The 22,236-nt window shown below is 35.4% G+C and overlaps 2 protein-coding genes across 3 annotated transcripts in view; one reads left to right on the top strand and one right to left on the bottom strand.

The window, feature by feature from the left end:
• The window catches only part of ORC4 (origin recognition complex subunit 4), a 94,557-nt gene extending 80,278 nt beyond the window's left edge, over window positions 1-14,279 (top strand). Inside the window, 5 exon segments of the mRNA XM_079924752.1 lie at window positions 141-227; window positions 10,774-10,882; window positions 11,607-11,751; window positions 11,753-11,855; window positions 14,081-14,279. Coding sequence (XP_079780878.1) covers window positions 141-227; window positions 10,774-10,882; window positions 11,607-11,751; window positions 11,753-11,855; window positions 14,081-14,269 — 633 coding nt within the window. The 3' untranslated portion in view covers window positions 14,270-14,279.
• Window positions 14,280-20,656: 6,377 nt separating this feature from the next.
• Window positions 20,657-22,236, bottom strand: part of ACVR2A (activin A receptor type 2A) — an 82,201-nt gene continuing 80,621 nt past the window's right edge. For both annotated transcript variants that reach the window (XM_079924750.1, XM_079924751.1), the window contains exons 10-11: window positions 21,940-22,070; window positions 20,657-20,855 (exon numbers count right to left, since the gene is read on the bottom strand). In XM_079924750.1, coding sequence (XP_079780876.1) covers window positions 20,661-20,855; window positions 21,940-22,070 — 326 coding nt within the window. In that variant the 3' untranslated portion in view covers window positions 20,657-20,660. The remainder of the gene's footprint in view (window positions 20,856-21,939; window positions 22,071-22,236) is intronic.

The raw sequence follows: 22,236 nt of genomic DNA, 5'->3' as shown, positions 1-22,236 counted from the left end.
ACAAATAAGACCAGCACCTGTTTAATAATGGATAAATACCAGATAGAGTTCATGAGATACACCAGCCAGTGAGGCACAAGGTTATAGTTAGGTTTTAAACTGCATTGTTCCTTAATTCTGTTTTGATTTTTTTCCTCTAGAGTCTCTCAGAAGATAGGAATGTGCGAGACGTGCTGCAGAAGCATTTCAATGTCAGCAAAAGCCTGCGGTCATTACACACGCTACTGGTTTGTATTAGTTTTATTTTTATCACTCATTTCTTTCACCAGGTAATTATGTTCTGATGGGAATTGGTTAAACCTCTAGATAAACTTTGGGAAAATAAACATGTCTACTACATTAGGTCTTCCAATCCATGAATATGGTACGTCTTTTCTTTTATTTAGTTCTTTGATTTCTTTCATCATCATTTTATAATTCTCACCTCACACATGCTGTACATGTTTACAGTGTATACCTAAGTGTTTAGTTTCCTGTGGAGTAATTTTAAATGATATTTTGTTTTTAATTTTGGTTTTAGCATGCCCATTATTAGTGTATAGAAATGTGACTGATTTTTGTGTTGATGTTGTATTCTGCAATGTTGCTGAACTAATTTATTTTAGGACTTTTTTTAACAGATTCTTTGAGATTTTCTATGTAGATAATCATATCATCTGCAAATAAAGAGTTTTATTTTTTTCCTTTCTAATTTGTATATCTTTTCTTTCTTTTTCTTGTCTTTTTTGCAATGGCTAAAACTTCTTACACTATGTTGGATAAGAATGGTGAGGGTAGATAATTGCCAGTCTTAGGGGGAAAGGATTTAGTCTTTTACTGTTAAGTATGATATAAGCTGTAGGTTTTTAATACATGTTTATTATCAAGTTAAGGTAATTCCCACCTATTCCTAACTTGCTGAGAGTTTATTATGATTGTGTTGGATTTTATTAAATGCTTATTCTGTATCAATGAATATGATCTATGACTTTGCTTCTTTAGCCTGTTGATATGTTGAATTACCTTGCTTGATTTTTGAATCTTGAACTAGCTTTACATGCCTGGACAAATCCTACCTGGTCATGGTCTTTCACCCAGTAATTATATCTTAAGCTTAAACAGTATCAAGAAAGGGGTACTTAATTGTTCTGAAAAGTAAAGTTTTTCCTTCTCTTAGAGTATTTGATACTAGTCTAATATTTCTAGAAATTTATTTATTCATTATTACAAAAGGTATGGCAAATACCTTTCAAAGAGAAAATAATTTTGGTTTCCTGAGTTTCTTCTTGATCACTTCCATTTATAATAATAATGGGTATCATTTATTAAAGAGCACATGAGTCAGGTGACCTAGTTACTTTACCAGCGTTATGTCTAGTTATATTAATCCTGTTTTTTAATCTTTGGATGTATTTTATCCTTACCTTTGAGGAAACTGATGCTCTTTGAGGTTAAATAACTTACCCCAGGTCACACAGCTAGTAGATGGCAAACCCAGGACTCAAATCCAGGGCTGTCTGGCTTCAAGCTTATCATAACTGCTTTACTATATGGTTCTGCCACTTTTTACAGATTCTCCATCTCCATTTCTGGTCTTGCTTAGGAAACTTAAGAGAGTTTTCCTCTCTATATACTTTCCCTCTCGTTAGCACATCCCCCTCCCATTTATCAAAACCACACTGCCATTTTCAGCAACAGCTGTCTTTATCACAGAAGTATTACAGGCTAAGAATTTTTAGAGTAGAGATTTTAGTTATTTATTTACCAAAATTAGACTTTATTTACTAGCTTACGGTATATGGAGGATACACACACACATGTATATACATAAACACATACCTTTCATTATTCTGGGAAAATATCTCTGCCTCAGAATTGTCAACATGAAAAACCATTGTTTTGCCAGTTTCCTATATTTTTAATTCAAGGAGATGACTCAATTTTTGTTTGGGGTTTTCTAATTTAAGAAAACTTTTAGAATTGGTGGAAATTATAAAGAAAGGAGAAAGACCTGCCTGAGATTAAATATAGTTTGGATAATTTTTCAACAAAAATAGATCAGTTATACACATAGAAAAAACACCGTCATTGCATAGCCTAAAGTAAATTTCAGGTTGATAAACCTAACTTTATGTAGAAAAACAAAACTTTTTTTTAAATTACAAGAAACATATAAGAGAATATGTTTGTATTCTTGAGGTAGGGAAAGATTTCTTACAGAAGTTACACAGAGCACAAGTCATAACAAAAAAGATGGTTAAAGTTAATTACATTGAATTTTTAAATGTCTAGACACTGAAAGATACCATAGATGAAGTGAAGACTGATAAGGAGAGGAAAAATGGAATGTGTATAATCATCAACACTGTCCATAATATATAAAGAGCTTCTACAGTAATCAATAAAGGAATGAACTGACCAGAGGGCAGACAGCAGAAGAAGAACTACAATCCTGCAGCCTGTGGAACAAAAACCACATTCACAGAAAGATAGACAAGATGAAAACACAGAGGGCTATGTACCAGATGAAGGAACAAGATAAAACCCCAGAAAAACAACTAAATGAAGTGGAGATAGGCAACCTTCCAGAAAAAGAATTCAGAATAATGATAGTGAAGATGATCCAGGACCTCGGAAAAAGAATGGAGGCAAAGATCGAGAAGATGCAAGAAATGTTTAACAAAGAACTAGAAGAATTAAAGAACAAGAAAACAGAGAAGAACAATACAATAACTGAAATGAAAACTACACGAGAAGGAATCAGTAGCAGAATAACTGAGGCAGAAGAACATATAAGTGACCTGGAAGACAGAATGGTGGAATTCACTGCTGCAGAACAGAATAGAGAAAAAAGAATGAAAAGAAATGAAGACAGCCTAAGAGACCTCTAGGACAACATTAAACGCAACAACATTTGCATTATAGGGGTCCCAGAAAGGGAGGAGAGAGAGAAAGGACCAGAGGAAATATTTGAAGTGATTATCATAGTTGAAAACTTGCCTAACATGGGAAAGGAAATAGCCACCCAAGTCCAGGAAGCAGAGTCCCATACAGGATAAAACCAAGAAGAAACATGCCAAGACACATAGTAATCAAATTGGCAAAAATTAAAGACAAAGAGAAATTATTGAAAGCAGCAAGGGAAAAACGACAAATAACATACAAGGGAACTCCCATAAGGTTAACAGCTGATTTCTCAGCAGAAACTCTACAAGCCAGAAGGGAGTGGCATGATAAAGTGATGAAAGGGAAGAACCTACAATCAAGATTACTCTAGCCAGCAACGATCTCATTCAGATTCGATGGAGAAATCAAAAGCTTTACAACAAGCAAAAGCTGAGAGAATTCATCACCACCAAACCAGCTCTACAACAAATGCTAAAGGAACTTCTCTAAGTGGGAAACACAAGAGAAGAAAAGGACCTACAAACACAAACCCAAAACAATTAAGAAAATGGTCGTAGGAACATACATATCGATAATTACCTTAAACGTGAATGGATTAAATACTCCAACCAAAAGACACAGGCTTGCTGAATGGATACAAAAACAAGACCCATCTATATGCTGTCTACAAGAGACCCACTTCAGACCTAGGGATACTTACAGACTGAAAGTGAGGGAATGGAAAAAGATATTCCATGCAAATGGAAATCACAAGAAAGCTGGAGTAGCAATACTCATATCAGATAAAATAGACTTTAAAATAAAGAATGTTACAAGAGACAAGGAAGGACACTACATAATGATCAATGGATCAATCCAAAAGAAGATATAACAATTATAAATATATATGCACCCAACATAGAACACCTCAATACATAAGGCAGCTGCTAACAGCTATGAAAGAGGAAATCAACCGTAACACAATAATAGTGGGCGACTTTAACACCTCACTTACACCAAGGGACAGATCATCCAAAATGAAAATAAATAAGGAAACAGAAGCTTTAAATGACACAATAGACCAGATAGATTTAATTTTATTTATAGGACATTTCATCCCAAAACAGCAGATTACACTTTCTTCTCAAATGCGCACAGAGTATTCTCCAGGATAGATCACATCTTGGGTCACAAATCAACCCCAGTAATTTTAAGAAAATTGAAATCATATCAAGAATCTTTTCTGACCACAGCACTATGAAATTAGGAATCAATTACAGGGAAAAAAACATAAAAGACCACAAACACATGGAGGCTAAGCACTAAGTTACTGAGTAACCAAGAGATCACTGAAGAAATCAAAGAGGAAGTTAAACAATACCTAGCGATGAGTGACAATGAAAACACAACGATCCAAAACCTATGGGATGCAGCAAAAGCAGTTCTAAGAGGGAAGTTTATAGCTATACAAGCCTACCACAAGAAACAAGAAATGTCTCAAAAAAACAATCTAACCTTACACCTAAAGGAACTACATAAAGAAGAACAAAAAAAAATCCAAAGTTAGCAGAAGGAAAGAAATCATAAAGATCAGAGCAGAAATCAGTGAAATAGAAACAAAGAAAATAATAGCAAAGATCAATAAAACTAAAAGCTGGTTCTTTGAGAAGGTAAACAAATTGATAAACCGTTAGCCAGACTCATCAAGAAAAAGAGGGAGAAGACTCAAATCAATAAAATTAGAAATGAAAAAGGAGAAGTTACAACAGAAACCGCAGAAATACAAAGCATCCTAAGAGACTACTACAGGCAACTCTATGCCAATAAAATGGACAACCTGGAAGAAATGGACAAATTCTTAGAAAGGTATAACCTTCCAAGACTGAACCAGGAAGAAATAGAAAATATGAACAGACCAATCACAAGTAATGAAATTGAAACAGTGATTAAAAATCTTCTAACAAGCAAAAGTCCAGGACCAGATGGCTTCACAGGTGAATTCTATCAAACATTTACAGAAGAGCTAACACCCATCCTTCTCAAACTCTTCCAAAAAGTGGTGGAGGAAGGAACACTCCCAAACTCATTCTGTGAGGCCACCATCACCCTGATACCAAAACCAGACAAAGATACTACAAAAGAAGAAAATTACAGACCAATATTACTGATGAATATAGATGCAAAAATCCTCAACAAACTACCAGCAAACAGAATCCAACAACACATTAAAAGGATCATACACCATGATCAAGTGGGACTTATCCCAGGGATGCAAGGATTGTTCAATATAAACAAATCAATCAATGTGATACACCATATTAACAAATTGATGAATAAAAACCATATGATCATCTCAATAGATGCAGAAAAAGCTTTTGACAGAATTCAACACTCATTTATGATAAAAACTCTTCAGAAAGTGGGCATAAAGGGAACCTACCTCAACATAATAAATGCCATATATGACAAAGCCACCGCAAACATCATTCTCAATGGTGAAAAACTGAAAGCATTTCCTCTAAGATCAGGAACAAGGCAAGGATGTCGACTCTCACCACTATTATTCAACATAGTTTTGGAAGCTTTAGCCACAGCAATCAGAAGAAAAAGAAATAAAAGGAATACAAATTGGAAAAGAAGAAGTAAAAGTGTCACTGCAGATGACATGATACCATACATAGAGAATCCTAAAGATGCCACCAGAAAACTACTAGAGCTAATCAATGAATTTGGTAAAGTTGCAAGATACAAAATTAATGCACAGAAATCTCTTGTATTCCTATACACTAATGATGAAAACTCTGAAAGAGAAGTTAAGGAAACACTTCCATTTACCATTGTAACAGAAAGAATAAAATACCTAGGAATAAACCTACCTGGGGAGACGAAAGACCTGTATGCAGAAAACTATAAGACACTGATGAAAGAAATTAAAGATGATACCAACAGATGGAGAGATATACTATGTTCTTGGATCGGAAGAATCAATATTGTGAAAATGACTATACTACCCAAAGCAATCTACAGATTCAATGCAATCCCTATCAAATTACCAATGGCATTTTTTACGGAACTAGAACAAAAAATCTTAAAATTTGTATGGAGACACAACAGACCCTGAATAGCTAAAGCAGTCTTGGGGGCAGAAAACAGAGCTGGAGGAATCAGACTCCCTGAGTTCAGACTGTACTACGAAGCTACAGTAATCAAGACAATATGGTACTGGCACAAAAACAGAAACATAAATCAATGGAACAAGATAGAAAGCCCAGAGATAAACCCACGCATCTATGATCAACTAATCTATGACAAAGGAGTCAAAGATATACAATGGAGAAAAGAGAGTCTCTTCATAAGTGGTGCTGGGAAAACTGGACAGCTACATGTAAAAGAATGAAATTAGAGCACTCCCTAACACCATACACAAAAATAAACTCAAAATGGATTAGAGACCTAAATGTAAGACCAGACACTATAAAATTCTTAGAGGAAAACATAGGAAGAACACTCTTTGACAGAAATCACAGAAAGATCTTTTTTGATCCATCTCCTAGAGTAATGGAAATAAAAACAAAAATAAACAAATGGGACCTAATGAAACTTCAAAGCTTTTGCACAGCAAAGGAAACCATAAACAAGATGAAAAGACAACCCTCAGAATGGGAGAAAATATTTGCAAACGAATCAATGGACAAAGGATTAATCTCCAAAATATATAAGCAGCTCAATATTAAAAAAACAGACAACTTAATCGAAAAATGGGCAGAAGACCTAAATAGACATTTCTCCAAAGAAGACATACAGATGGCCAAGAAGCACATGAAAATTTGCTCAACCTCACTAATTATTAGAGAAATGCAAATCAAAACTACAATGAGGTATCACCTCACACCAGTTAGAATAGGCATCCTCAGAAAATCTACAAACAACAAATGCTGGAAAGGGTGTGGAGAAAAGGGAACCCTCTTGCACCGTTGGTGGGAATGTAAATTGATACAGCCACTATGGAGAACAGTGTGGAGGTTCCTTAAAAACTAGAACTACCATATGATCCAGCAATCCCACTACTGGGCATATACCCAGAGAAAACCATAATTCAAAAAGACACATGCACCCCAATGTTCATTGCAGCACTATTTACAATAGCCAGGTCATGGAAGCAAACTAAATGCCCCTCGACAGACGAATGGTTAAAGAGGATGTGGTACATATATGCAATGGAATATTACTCAGCCATAAAAAGGAACGAAATTGGGTCATTTGTTGAGATGTGGATGGATCTAGAGACTGTCATAGAGTGAAGTAAGAAAAAGAAAAACAAATATAGTATATTAATGCATATATGTGGAACCTAGAAAAATGGTACAGATGAACCGGTTTGCAGGGCAGAAGTTGAGACACAGATGTAGAGAACAAACGTATGGACACCAAGGGGGGAAAACCGCGGTGGGGTGAGGATGGTGGTGTGCTGAATTGGGTGATTGGGATTGTCATGTATACACTGATGTGTATAAAATTGATGACTAATAAGAACCTGCAATATAAAAAAAATAAAATTTAAAAATTAAATAAAAAAGACCACCTGAGGACAGATTAAAGGAGTGCAGGCCCTGCATACACCCTGATCCTTATCAGCAACCCTGGCCTTGAACCATTGTTATAAAACTCCTCACTAAATCCTCCCAGGTTGGGACCCACAGTTTTCAAGGGCAGGAGTCTGCTGTCTCCCTCTTTGCCTGGCAAAGCAATAAAGCTATTCTTTTCTACTTCATCCAAAACTCTGTCTCTGAGATACAATTCAGCACCGGTGCACAGAGCCCAAGTTTTTGCATCCCGACCATAAAAAAAAAAATAATAATGAAAAATAAAGGGAAGAACTAAGAATATGAGTGCAAGCAATCCACCATTGTAGAATCCCACATGACTTATAAATTGCAAAGATATTTAACCTCTCCAGTAATTAGGGAAATGGTACAATTTAAACTTTACAGGTAAACCCTTTTTTCTGCCAATCTGGTGGGTGTCAAAAGTTTATGTCTGGGGCTTCCCTGGTGGCGCAGTGGTTGAGAGTCCGCCTGCCGATGCAGGGGACACAGGTTCGTGCCCCGGTCCGGGAGGATCCCACCTACCGCGGAGCGGCTGGGCCCATGAGCCATCGCCGTTGAGCCTGCGCGTCTGGAGCCTGTGCTCCGCAATGGGAGAGGCCACAACAGTGAGAGGCCCGCGTACTGCAACAATAACAACAACAAAAGTTTATGTCTGATGATATGGTGACTGTTACGTTTATTGCTGCTAGTAGTGTAAATATGTATAGATACTTTGGAGAGCAATATGGAAAATTAGGTATCTAGAGAGACTCAAATACACAAGAAGGCATGTACAAGATTGTTTATTGCAGCCTTGTTTATAGTCCCTCCCCCAAAATGACAGATACCCATCAATAAGGGAAAGAATAATTAAATTGTGCATATATACAAAGGAATATAACAAAAAAAAGAATAAACCACAATTGACATCTGGACATAGATGAAATCTCATGACAGTTGTTTAGTGAAGAAAGAGTAGCATTAAGTACAATATGGTATTTATATAAAAGTTGAAAATTACTCTGTATTGTCTAGGAATACAAAGATATGTAGTAGAAGGATGAAGACTTGCATGATTTTTTTGCATGGAGAAGAGTAGAGAGTCCAACCAGGGCAAGAGACAGGAGCTTCAACTCTGTAAGTTTATATTTTGTAAGCTGAGAAAGTGGTCATGGATATTCATTATATTATTCTCTTGCCTTTTTATATGTCAAAAATATTTTATAATAAAAGCAAGAAGAAAAGGTAAGAGAAAGGGAAGGAGCTACTGGGTACCTGGATCCCTCCCAGTATGGGGAATGAAGGACAAGGATTACCAAACTTTTTTGTTCAGTTAAAGACCCTGGGCCCTAGTTAAAAAAGGGAGAGAGTTCAAGGCAATAGAAATAAAAGGAAAAATAAACAAATGGGACCTAATCAAACTTACAGGCTTTTGTACAGCAAAGGAAACCATAAACAAAGCAAAAAGACAACCTAAGGACTGGGAGAAAATATTTGCAAATGATGTGACAGACAAGGGCTTAATTTCCAAAATATACGAACAGATCATACAACTTAATAATAACAACAATTAAAAAACCCAATCGAAAAATAGGCAGTAGACCTAAATAGATACTTCTCCAAAGAAGGCATACAGATGGTAACGGGCACATGAAAAGATGTTCAACATTGCTAATTATTAGAGAAATGCAAATCAAAACTACAATGAGGTACCGCCTCACACTGGTCAGAATGGCCATCATTAAAAAGTCTACAAATAACAAATGCTGGAGAGAGTGTGGAATGTAAATTTGTGCAGCAACTATGTTGGTGGGAATGTGAATTCGTGCAGCTGCTATGGAAAACAGTATGGAGGTTCTTCAAAAAACTAAAAATAGATTTGCCATGTGATCCAGTAATCCCACTCCTGGGCATATATTTGCACAAACCTATAATTCAAAAAGATACATGCAACCATATGTTCATAGCAGCACTATTCACAATAGCCAAGACATGGAAACAACCTAAATGTCTATCGATAGATGAATGGATAATGAAGATGTGGTACACATATATACAGTGGAATACTACTCAGCCATTAAAAAATGAATGAAATAATGCCATTTGCAAGAACATGGATGGACCTAGAGATCATCATACTAACTGAAGTAAGTCAGAAAGAGAAAGACAAATACCATATACTATCAATTATATGTGGAATCTAAAATATGACACAAATGAACTTATCTACGAAGCAGAGACAGACTCACAGACATAGAGAATAGACTTGTGGCTGCCGAGGGTGAGAGTGGGGTGGTGGAGGGATGGATTGGTAGTATGGGATTAGCAGATGCAAAATATAAGTAGAATGGATAAACAACAAGTTCCCACTGTATAGCACAGGGAACTATATTCAATATCCTGTGATAAACCATAGTGAAAAAGAGTGTATATATATGTGTAACTGAATCACTTTGCTATACAGTAGAAATTAACACAACATTGTAAATCAACTATGCTTCAATAAAATATATATATTTTTTAAAAAAGGAGTTTCTAGTGTTAGTGTCCCAAATATTACATGGCATATACTTACACTAAGAAATTACTCATTGTTTACCTGGAATTCAAATTTAATGAGATGTCATGCATTTTTACCTGCTCACCCTACTTACATGACTAAATTTAAATGCTGAGTCAATTATATTTCAATGAAAAATAAATTTTTAAAAAATTAAGTAAAATTTAGATGTTAGGAAAGTTACAAATAAATAAATCTTCAAATGCAGAAGTTTTTGTTAGTCATTGGACAGAGCACTTGCTACATGGAGGCAACTTGTCCTTGCTTTCAAGGAGAGTTGTTTCTTGGTATAATTTTGTTTTTGTTTTTTTAATTTTTAATACAATTGAATATAAAGTAGCTCACCTCTGTCACTTAAGACTAATAACCTGGATTGGTCGATTGGGTGGTAAGAAAGTTTTTACAAGTCACACTTCTGCCTTTTTGGTTTGGTTTAGTCTGGGGCTTTAAATAGTAGTCTTACTTATTTTTGGTCTCTTCTCGTCACCCTACTCCTTCTAAAGTATTTTTCTTTTGAGGAGTTGTAAACAAACAAGATATGCAAATGGAAAGGGGTAGAGAGAGCAGCAAGAATTTTTTAATGCTTTACATTTATACAGTTACATGACATATGAACTGAAATACTGTATTTTAATAGAGCTAAATATGAGAATACCTTTCCCAGGCATTACTATTTACTCTTTCATAACTCTCTGAATTAAGAAGTTTTGTTAAAGTGCCTAAGTAAATATGCAGTTGTTTTTCTGATCTGCATTTCCTTAGATGCTTGCTTTAAATCGTGTAACACCATCACACCCATTTATGACTGCAGCAGATCTGATGGAGGCAAACCAGCTGTGTAGCATGGACTCTAAAGCAAATATTGTACATGGTGAGAAACCTTAATTAGTAGTTTTTTAAATGTTTGAGTTTATATAATGGTATGATTTTCAAAATTATAATTAACATCGGGTATAGTATTTTATATACAGAATACTTTTATATCCATACGTCCTTTAACTCAGCCCTTTAAAAGGTATTGTTCCTCCCATTTAAAGTGAAAGGAACTCGAGGCACTGCCTCACTTGCTACATTGTAAATGCAGCTGAGACTGTATTGCAGGCGTTCTCATTGCACCAAGTGTTAATGAAGGGCACTGGCTTTTAGCCATTTGGGGTTCACTATCCCTTTTGAGAATCTAATGAACCTTCTCCTCTCCAGGAAATTAAAAAATTAGATATAATTTCCAGGGGATTAGAGATTCTGAATAATCGAGGGCCCTGTGTAATTTTAAAGTTACATCATAATTGCAGCTCTGGTTTATGTGGTTAAGTGTTAGATAGTATTGTCTCGAATCCTTGTACCATCTCTGGAAGTTTAGAACGATCCTATTTTACATATATGAAAACTGAGCTCAGGGAGGTTGAGTAACTTTCTTAAGATTATTCAGATAATAGTGACTGAAACACATTTGAACCTAGAGGGGTGTCTTGACCTCCCTCCACCCCTCAAAACCATAATCTTTCACTTTATCCTTCTATTTGAAGGAAAGTTATTTCAGTCTTATGTATCAGTAAATAAACTATACCTCATAGTTTGTTCCCCTTTTATTATAGGTCTGTCAGTCTTGGAAATCTGTCTTATCATAGCAATGAAACATTTAAATGACATCTATGAAGAGGAACCCTTTAATTTTCAAATGGTTTATAATGGTGAGATGAGACATTGGTATTTTCTAACACTACTACCCCCACTGCTTATTTGAAGCTACTAATGCTGTCATTGCTTTCTGTCCAGAGTTTCAGAAGTTTGTTCAAAGGAAGGCCCATTCTGTTTATAATTTTGAGAAACCTGTTGTCATGAAGGTAAGAGTTTTAATTTTTAAAGGCTTATTTTTACATCTGATTTGATTGTATATATCATAGTTGCACTTTCATTAATTTTGAAACATTAGGTATTATCATAGGAATTTTATTCAAAACAGACCAAAAAAAATCAATCTAAAAATGAAATGTTTGAATCATTCTGAAGAATGCAGCCAGTTCTTTTTACAGTTTTGGGGGTATACTGCCCTCTACTGTCTCTTCCTAGAACTGGCATCGTGCAAAGGATCTACTCGTTACAGTCATAACCCTATCCCTTTATACCTCTAAGCTTGGCTTTATAATCTCAGCAGTAAAAAGAGACCGAATGGGTCATTAAGAAAACAAAAAAGAATCTCATTGGTTGGTGAGGGTATACAGAGAAAGTTTTGTTAGGGGTGAGGCATGAGTTTTAAAACTTGAGGAACTTTATTCTAGCATACCATTGTCCACCAGAAATATGAGCCACATAATGTAATTTTAGATTTTCTAGTAGCAACAAAAAAGTAAAACAAAGAAAAGGTGAAATTAACTTGGACAGTAAATTTTATTTACTGTACCAAAATCTTTTGATCTATAGTCAATATAGAAAATTATTAATGAAGTTTATTTTCTTTTGTGTTAAATCTTTGAAATTCTATGTGTTTACATTTAAAGCACATCTTAATTCACTGACTATTCATTGGAAATAATTGCTCTTTAGATTCCTTCAATTATTTTTTTTAGATTCCTTATTTAGCTGAAGTAGATTTACATTATGAAATTGTTTCAAACATACAAATTTTCTAAGTGTTAGTTTTTTAATTAAACTTAATAAAAATTAAATAAAATTAAAAATAGAGTCCCACATTTCAAATGCTCAAGAGCCCCGTGTAGCTAGTGGTTACCTATTGGACAGTACAGCTCTAGAGGACTTTATGGGAAGAAACACCTTTTTTGATTTTTTTTTAAGCAGTGGACCCATAGCTTCTTTAGCATCCTTTATAAGGGATTAGTAGTCAATTTTATTTCTTACAGCAACCAAAAAATGTGAGATCAGGGCATTGCCATTTCTTCAAAACAATAGGAAAAGTATTTAGTATACTGGAGGTTGGTTTTTTCCTCCCTTCCTAATGTCCATATTTGTCTGATAGTCATAGCTTGTGGGAGTTGTATGAGTGGAAAGGTTTAGCTGAGCACTTAAATTTTTATGAGTAATTTGAAGCTGCTCATTTCTACCTTTTAATTAAATAAGAAAGTATTTTGCTACCTAGAAATACTTTAAATCTCCTCAGTTTTATTCAGCCAGTACCTGCAGCCTCTAGTATTTTCTCATTTTCAGAAATTAATGGTGTCTGAACTGTTTCTCTTTTCATCAGAAGAATTTTTATAGTACATAAAGAATATATTCCAACAGTATTTTTCACAATGAGGCTTAAGAATAGAAAGCTCATAATCTATTTCAGTGTCTCAGTATTTAATGGTTAGTAGGTCATGATTTAATGGGTTTTTTTTAATACATTAATAAAATACCTGAAACAACAAACATGGTTAGAAAAGACATAATACATGAATGTTGGAGGTAAGAGGAAGCAGACAGTAAAGAGCCCTGTTAAGGTGGGGAAGATGAAAGAAAGGGACTTTCTGACGGGTTGTAGTGGTCTGTCAGACTTCTTAGGGAAACAGGAGCCTGTCTTTTCCTCCATACCTGTACCACTCTGCTGAATCATTTATTTATAGGGTTAGCTGAACAGGTGTACTCCTACAGGTCTTTCCTGCCTCCCTCTCTTTTTACAGCTGTATTAAACTTTTACACAGCAAAGTCTTACAAAGGTAGAAACAAAATGTAAAGGCGAATTTGAGTAACCTAGGCAATTAGTCAAAAAGTACTGGTCTTATCAGATCTTAGGTTTTTATAGAGAACTAGAAACTGTTAACTTAAGTACTAGGAGGAGATATGACATAGAATGAGGTTAGGAACAAAAACCACGTTGTACAAACTGAATTAAGTTTGCCCTGTTTATATTCAGTGATGCAGGGACGGATAACTGTATATAGACACTGCCTCGTGTGATGTGTGAAGTTTTTATGAGGTTAATGAGAGTTGTTTTTGAACTTTACTGATATCTATTAAGTTTTGTTTCCTGGTACTCTATTCCACAACTGACCAAGATCCTGACTGTTCTCTGAGTTAATGTTGTTTACTTTACTTCCCCTATTCAACCTAAACTATTTCTTTCATCTTTCAGGCCTTTGAACATTTACAACAATTAGAATTAATAAGGCCCATGGAAAGAACATCAGTAAATGCACAGAGGGAGTACCAGCTGATGAAACTACTTTTGGATAATACGCAAATTATGAATGCTTTGCAAAAATACCCTAACTGTCCTACAGATGTTAGGCAGTGGGCAACATCCTCCCTAAGCTGGTTATGAATATAACCATGGCTTCAGTTGTGGAGTTTCAGGCATACTTCTCTAAAGAATGTTGTCCTTCAACAAGATATGTTATTACATTTTCTTATATTTATAAAAATGTATTTTTGTATTTATGGGAGACTGTTACACATGTAGCATCATGGCTGTGCCTTGCCTTTGAATCACGGCACATGAGCAGTTACATGATTTATAATTCCAGTAATTTAGATTATGTTGTAGGTAGTTGTTCAAAAAATAAATCTGACTATTTTAGGGATTGAATCATATGCTTATTTAACACTTGTGCAGTATTTATGTGGTACATTTGAAGAGTTCATTTCAACCCAGCAGCCAGATGTTTTTACAAACCTTAAACAAAGCAGTAAAGAAACAATGGTAAGAGTTGAGGTGTAATGAGTAATCTTTTGGTCCTTTGGGAGGTGCTGCAGTTTTTCTGTATTCATGGAAATTTGGGATTCTGTCCCAGACCCACGTCTTCTAGTTCAGGAGACTGATCAGTTTGGCTAGAAGATGGTTTACACGGAAGAAAAAAGCAAAAGGTTTGACCATTTTCTTCCAGGCTTCTTATAATATGGTACTCATACCATCTACAGAAGAATCTTTTGTAGCATGTTTTAAAATGCAGATTCTGGGGCCTGTTCTAGGGACTAGCATTTGTCTTTCTGACACAGGCAGTTTAGGGGATCCTGTGAACCCACCCCCACAGATAATGGAAAGTGTATGACGGTGCTAACTAAACCTGCTTGTATCAAAATGTGGAGCCCTAGGAGGGAGGAACGTGGGAATGGCAAAGCATCAGGAATCCATGAACTAATGCTGGTATATGTTTAAAATGAAATTTAGTAAGCATTTGTTACGTGTTAGTGACTTCATTTATTTAAAAATATTTGATTGTCTATTATTTTCATGGAAGGTTTACTAAAGACAGACTCCCTATCCTTGTGCAGTTTGTAATCCTTTTAACTGTCAAAGACCTTATGATATTTAGTTACTGTTGTTTACAGGTGAGAAAACTAACACAGTAGTGACCCTGTCCAGAGGATTGACAGACCCTGGAATTCAACTCATTTCGTTGACACCAAAACTCAGTAATGCGTTCCTTACCATGTATTTTTAAAAGTATACTCTAAAAAACTATTTACGTGGTTTTTAAGAAGTATTGCGTTTAGAATGGAATATGAGATTTCTGTGCATAAAAATAGCTCTTTAGTAGTTGCAACCTGTTCTTTGTATACCGGCATTCTAAGTTTTCAGATCACTGTCATTTACTTTTCAGCAGTGTATTATGAAAGCTAAGGCTTGCACCCTGGTTCTATGCAATAGTCTACAGATTTTTAGGAGATATTTTGAAAAAATACTTCCCATGGTGGCATCACTATTACCAGAAGCAAGGATTTTGCACTTGAGCTAAGATTGTCCCTTTAAAAATTCTTCTCAACTGTTTAGAGAAGTACCCTCTGCTTAAAGGTACTGACCATAAAAGCACCCAAAGAACTGGCTTGAAGATTGCAAATTTTTATCAGCTTAAGATGCCACTAGAAGTTTGAGAGCCCTCACCTGCCTTACAGAAAATCCATCAATATCAGTGAAAGAGCTATGAAACACACTAGAAAAAGTAGGTTAGCAGAAGTCATACAAATGAAGCACGTGCCTACATTTCAAGGGCATTTTTTTCAGAGGAATGTTGATGTACCCCTTTCCACATTCCCTAATACAGAGAAGCTAAATATACTTAAAATTTTTTAAACTAACTTCATCTCTTAAATTGCTTAAACCATCATGAATAAAATAAAAACCAAATCTGAAAAAGCCCTAGTAAAAAGCTTTCGAGAATAATGTAAACAAATATGGCTTAAAGATATTTTCATTTACTAGAGGAGGAATGTAGCCTGTTAACAGCACAATCAAAAGACTGAAAACCAGGTGAGGAGGAATGTTAGCGCCATCAGTGCAGTTTTCACTCATGTGATTCCCTCCAGGTGCCCTACCAAAAACAGGATCTTATTAAGAAAAAAAGTCTTTCCAATTTTGTGGACATGCATGTGAATGGCTCTGAGGAGATAAGAGCTGTTGGTCCAAACTTACCACATCATAATGCTATATGTGTTGATTATATACTATTAACTGTCTGAAGAATCTGTTTTGCAGAACAACGCTGTGGAAACAGTTTCGGTCTTTCTGTAGAGATTCCTTGCAGATTCCACCATGGTTTGCATTTTCATTTGGTTTTAGAAGACAACGCAGGTTCTTTCAAACCACCATAACCTAAGTGTTGCCCTTTCCTTCACCTTTACACCCCAAAAATTGAGAATCCATGGGTGTGAACTGTGACGCTCAGTGTGACAAGGTAGGGCTCTTCCACCCCCCCTTTCTTCGAAAGTCACAGGATAAACAAAAGAATTTGCAACACTAAAAATGTAAATGAATGCTAGCTTCCTTGGTGATCTCTCTCACCGATTACCCTAAGTGAAAATACCAGAATTCTTCTGTTCAACTGGTAAACTAGTTACAGTTGGGAAGAGTAGTTTATGTCTTTGATGTCTATTACCTAAGCCACTTTTTTTAAATCTCCGTATGAAAAGACAAGGTAACTAAGACCATTTAGCCTCTCTTAAAATTGGCAGGACCAACATATGTAGTTTAGTGGGAATACAATCTGTTTACACAACAAAGGAGGGAAATGCCACAACTGACAAACCTCCCTTTCACCTATCCCCATTCTTGCAAATCTCAAGGTGTAAGCTTCACTGTAAATTATAAAGCTACTGTTCCCCTCTTTAAGAACATATAACTAAAGAAAAACTTCATATGCAAATCATACCATATTTATTTTTTTATTTAACTTGGGAATGGAATGGGGATAGCATACATTTTATTTGTACAATATTTAACAATCACTTACCCAAGGTGGGGTTTTATGGGACTTTTTTTTTTCTTTTTTAACTTTTTGTTAAATACTTGCAGAAAAAATAGCAAGTACAATTTGACAGTAGTACAACAACCTGTGCCCAAAACACTGACAAGAAATACAGAGTAAAGCTAAAATAACTGTTTACCAATATTTTGAGAGGTAACAAATAGGATATGGGTTGAGACTGCATTAAAAAATGTACTGCTGGTTGAATATCTGAGGTAAATGATGTTCAATCAAGATGCTACTTGTATCATTTTGCCCATAAATCAGTAAATAATTTTATGCACATTATACCAAATGTTCCTAAAAAGTAGTATTTTAAAAAGGTAAAAAAGAGAAACTGGAAAATATCCGTGGTGAAGCATTTTTTTAAAACAGTAATCAGTTTATTCCACTAAACTATCATCTGGCCAGGATTTTTCCCCTACCACCTGCATTTTACTTAAATGTAGCTGTTACCTAGGAGTGAGGAAAGGGGGAAGAACAGATTCTTTTTAGTTTCATGATATATGACTCATTTTTAAGTTATAAACTTTTTTTTTTTCCTGATTGTATTTTCGAAACATCACCATGAAGGATAGTGCAAGTTCATGGGACCAACAATTGTGAGGCACAGTCTCTGTTCTGGAATTCACAAGGTACCTGTAATAAACATTCAAACAAGAATCACACATCACATGCTAAAAACTTCCTAGCATCTAAAATACATACAAGAGCTGTGCAGGGCATAAACTTCGAATAAAGCCAAACACTGGTTAATCCATCAGTCCTATGGCAGTTGATCATAAAGCATTCCTTACACGGAGATCTGGGCAAGGTAGAGAGTATAAGTTAGAGCAGCAGTTCTGATGGGTGTCATAAAGGCAAAATACAAGACGAATCATAAGGAGCACCATACACATGAGGAAAAAATTACAGGGGTCTTAGTGTACCCCAAAACAAATCATTTTTCTCTTTTTGATCTTTCTTTTTTTCAGTATCCCTAAGCTCAAAGTTTTTATTAACTTGCCCACTTACACTGACTGTAAACCAAACATGAAAATGCCCTGCAAAAGAAAGTTTTAACAAGACTAGGTATCAGGACAGGTAGTCACTGGAACATTCTTATTTTACTGCTTATAAAAAGTATTTTTCTGTCAATGTAATTCTCAAAAGGATACAGGTTTTAAAATTGGTTAGCTAGAGTTTTAAGTACAATACCCAGGATTTCTAAAAATTTTTTCTAACATGAAGAGAAAACTTTATTTTGTGAATAAGTGGTCTTATAAAGTTTATCTCTAAGATTCACATAAGCCAAACATTCATCATAATATTCCCTTTTGTTTTCTTTTGATTTGATTTTTTTTTTTTAACTTTTAAAAACAGGATTGTTCACAACAGGTAGAAATTAGTCTTCAGGAGATTAACAATTTTCATGTATGAACATTCTCATTTTCCCTTCTTAATTAGTTTCCAAGTGGAAGCAAAACCAGACCAAGAAATTGAGAAGCCAAGTACTTTTTGAAATAAAGGTGAACTCAACATTGAAATGGGAATTCTTAGAAATACAACAAAGCCTTGGGTACATTATGTGACCAAGAGCACAAAGTTCTGTATGGTGTGTGGCACACAGACAACAATGCTGTTATTCTTCTTTCCCTCCCTGCTTAAAGGAGTCTTGTTGACCTATGTATTATTTATAAATAATATAATTTATTATTCCCAGAGATTAAGTGCATGTTTTATGTAAAATGTAGTGTACTGTGTGGTTAAATAGCCATTTGAAGATAACACATTCACAGTGAGCTCCTGATAGTGACACGTAAAAAATTCTTTTATAAAATTAATGTATGGATTTTAAAATGACCTGACAAAAGTACATAGCATAATACTGGCTATTTGTTGGTCATCAGTAATCCAGAAATTCAGGAAATTAATGTTTTACTTTGGCCTATAAATTTGAGAAAGAATCCAATTATATTCTAATGTAATATTGTTTTGAAAAGCACTTTGGCACCTACCTACCGTCAATTCCATTTTCTTATCAAAGATAAGGCATGAACTATCCTAAACTAATATCAGGGTTAGTTGTAAAAGCAATTCGTGGGAGGAGGCTAAGCTATGTTACCTATATCAACATTGGTTACCTCTAAATGTCATTGCATATTTTAAGTTATAAGTTTAACTTGTTATCCCTGATTTGTTTTAAAGCAGTAACATCTGAAATCTGTGCTTAAAAATTTAAATCTCTATCCTAGGATAATTCTTGACATATCACAGACATCAAATATTACTCTGACAAGATGGCACCAAGCAGAAATATAGTGATAAAGTTACAAGTCTCGAAGCAGAGAGTGAGGAATTCTGGGTAATGACACTTCCTGAGGTGATCCTAAAACAGTGATAAAGAATGTCCCACACACTGTTTGGTGAAAAGAAATACACTACAATTTTACATATATAAATAGGAAAAAAAAATCTATTGTAAAAGAATAAAAATGAAGAGCTTTCCAGTGTTACAGCTCACTTTAAAAAATTTAAATCATGCTTTAAATTTTCAAATAGTCCCCAAGCACAGCACACCTAGAAAAATACGTAGGTAAGTATGCAACATTTTGGGAACTGGATATAAGATGAAGCTTTAAAATATGGGAGAAAGGGGAAAGACACCATTTTTTCATTTCAAAAAACAGCACTTTTTTTTCCTTAAATCACAAGCTAGCACAAGAAAAGCTAAAACACTGCTTTACGAATGGCCACTTACTGTTGGCACTAAGCATAGCTTACCTTTTTTCTTAAATAACACAGTGAATTTGTAATACCTTGTTACAAAACGGGTCAATTTATTATTCAAATTTTGTTAGTGTTTTCAATTTTATAATTTAGCAACCGTGGAACTGAGGTATACCTTGTTGAGGGAGGTTAAAGTAATGCTTGGAAGCCTCTTTACTGTACCCCACTTAGATGACTTTGTTTATGTACACAGAACAGCAGCACACTAAACATTCACAAGCTGTGTCATATTGGCATTACAATAGTCATTTATAGAAACACAACAGCAAATGCAATAAAAACAAGTTACCCTTTTTAAAATCTGAAATGAAAAGTTTTTGATTTAAAAAAAAATAGCAGTAGTTCATTTAAGGAATTAGTGTCTTCGGACAGACATTAAGAAATCTGATGTCAGTTTTCAAACACTTGATTAGCCAGGTCCAAAAAGACCCTTGATTTGGAGAGGGCCACATTCTTCATGTACACTTCTTCAAAAGTTTCTTTTTAGAGTTTGCAACTTTTCTCTTAGTCTCATGTCCTTCATGTCTCTGCTACAGGCAATGCCATTAAGTCTCCCAGAGCCACCTTTTGAAACGAGGGTCTTCTTTCTGAGATGTCCAGGAGACATCTTACTCATTTCACACGGAAAATAAACTGTAAGCAGTTTCGTTAGCAGCTCCAGTTCAGAGTCCTGTTTCTCAGTGTGTACACATGGTGCAACCATCATAGACTAGATTCTTTGGGAGGAAAGTCAACATTTGTCACCATCGTGACCACTGTTACAATGTCCTCTGTGGTAATGATATTTGTTAGTCTTTGCATCTGAGTAATTCTTTCACCTACACATCCAGCTGATAACCTGGCTTCTGCATCGTGATCCCAACATTCTTCTATCGTTTCACAGAGCATTGCCATTCCCTAAAAAGGAAAAACACATTCAAACACCACATCAGTTTTTGTTTTCTGTTAGGAAACAGACTAAAACTCTCACAAAAAAATTGCTATTTTTGTGGGTCGAAGAAAGTTTCAAGATTAGCCAAGTTTGATCTTTGTCAGCATTCACTTTTGAGTATCTATTATATGCAGACACATGGAGAAAAGCACTGAGAGAAATCAATGTTTTTTTCTGAGCATTGGGACTATCACAGCAGGTGATTTTTTTTTTCGAGTATAATTGCTTTACAATGTCATGTTAGTTTCTGCTGCACAGTGAAGTGAATCAGCCAATATGTATACATATATCCCCTCCCTCTTGGACCTCCCTCCCCCTGACCCAATCCTACCCATCTAGGTCTTCACAGAGCACCGTTTCTTTAATTCCAGAAATCCCTGACCATTGTTCATAAACCAGGTAATTTAAATGCTAACCTCTGAATTGTATTCAAAACCGAGGCTTTAAGAAGTTTACCAATTTTTATTGTTTTCTTAATATCAGCATTTCTACCTTGCAGTTAAAGTAGGAAAAAAGGTTCAAAAGCCAACCTTAAGGATTTTCTACCTGGCTTTATCCATGTTTCTAGTTATATCTAGACCAAAATAACCAGGGCAGTTTTGTTCCACCCTTCACCTACCTAGTCTCTTAAGTTCTTAAGAACTTGAAAATCATCCAGTCCCAAATCAAAATGCAAAAACTGTCATGGAGAGGAGAAAACTGGGCGCTTCACTTTCTTAAATGACCTGGGAAGGTGGTGATCAGCAAGTCTACCCGACTATCCGCAGGCTCAGAGCCAAGTACTCCTCCCCCGGGAAGATCTCCAAACGGGGGGCACACTCATCTGCACAAGAAAGACCACAGAGCTGAGTGCCCCAAGGCTCTGACCTCACCATCTTCCTCACCAGTGAACATAGCCTTAATTCTGTTGTTTCTAGAACTCTAGTTCAGAATATCCTGTATGAAGACCACCACCTCAGAAAAAAAGAGAAATGTGCAGAGATATCAATCATTCCTCTGAAAAACATTTTTTATTGGAAATTCAAGTGCAAAGCTAACTATATAACTTACAGCATGTTTCTGCCAATAATCTCTTAGAACAGGCCTCTTTTTTTTATGCACAACAACTTCCTGCATGTCTTCAAGAGAGGGATGCTGGCCAATTTCCTCCTCAAATGGCAACATGTATTCATCTACAGGTCCTGAAATGTAAAAAAAGGGGAAAAATCATTGTAATTCAAATCTTCCTAACTTCCAAACTGGAACAAGCTTTCTAAAACACACTCTGAATCACCTCTTCCCAACTGTCATATGCTATAGTGACGGGAGAGAAACAAACCCTCAACTGTACTTATTCCGCAGTGTGAC

The sequence above is a fragment of the Stenella coeruleoalba genome, assembly GCF_951394435.1.
Source record: "Stenella coeruleoalba genome assembly, chromosome: 6".
Taxonomy (NCBI): domain Eukaryota; kingdom Metazoa; phylum Chordata; class Mammalia; order Artiodactyla; family Delphinidae; genus Stenella; species Stenella coeruleoalba.
The sequence above is the reverse complement of the archived record's forward strand: the minus strand, read 5'-3'. Positions and strand labels throughout refer to the sequence as shown.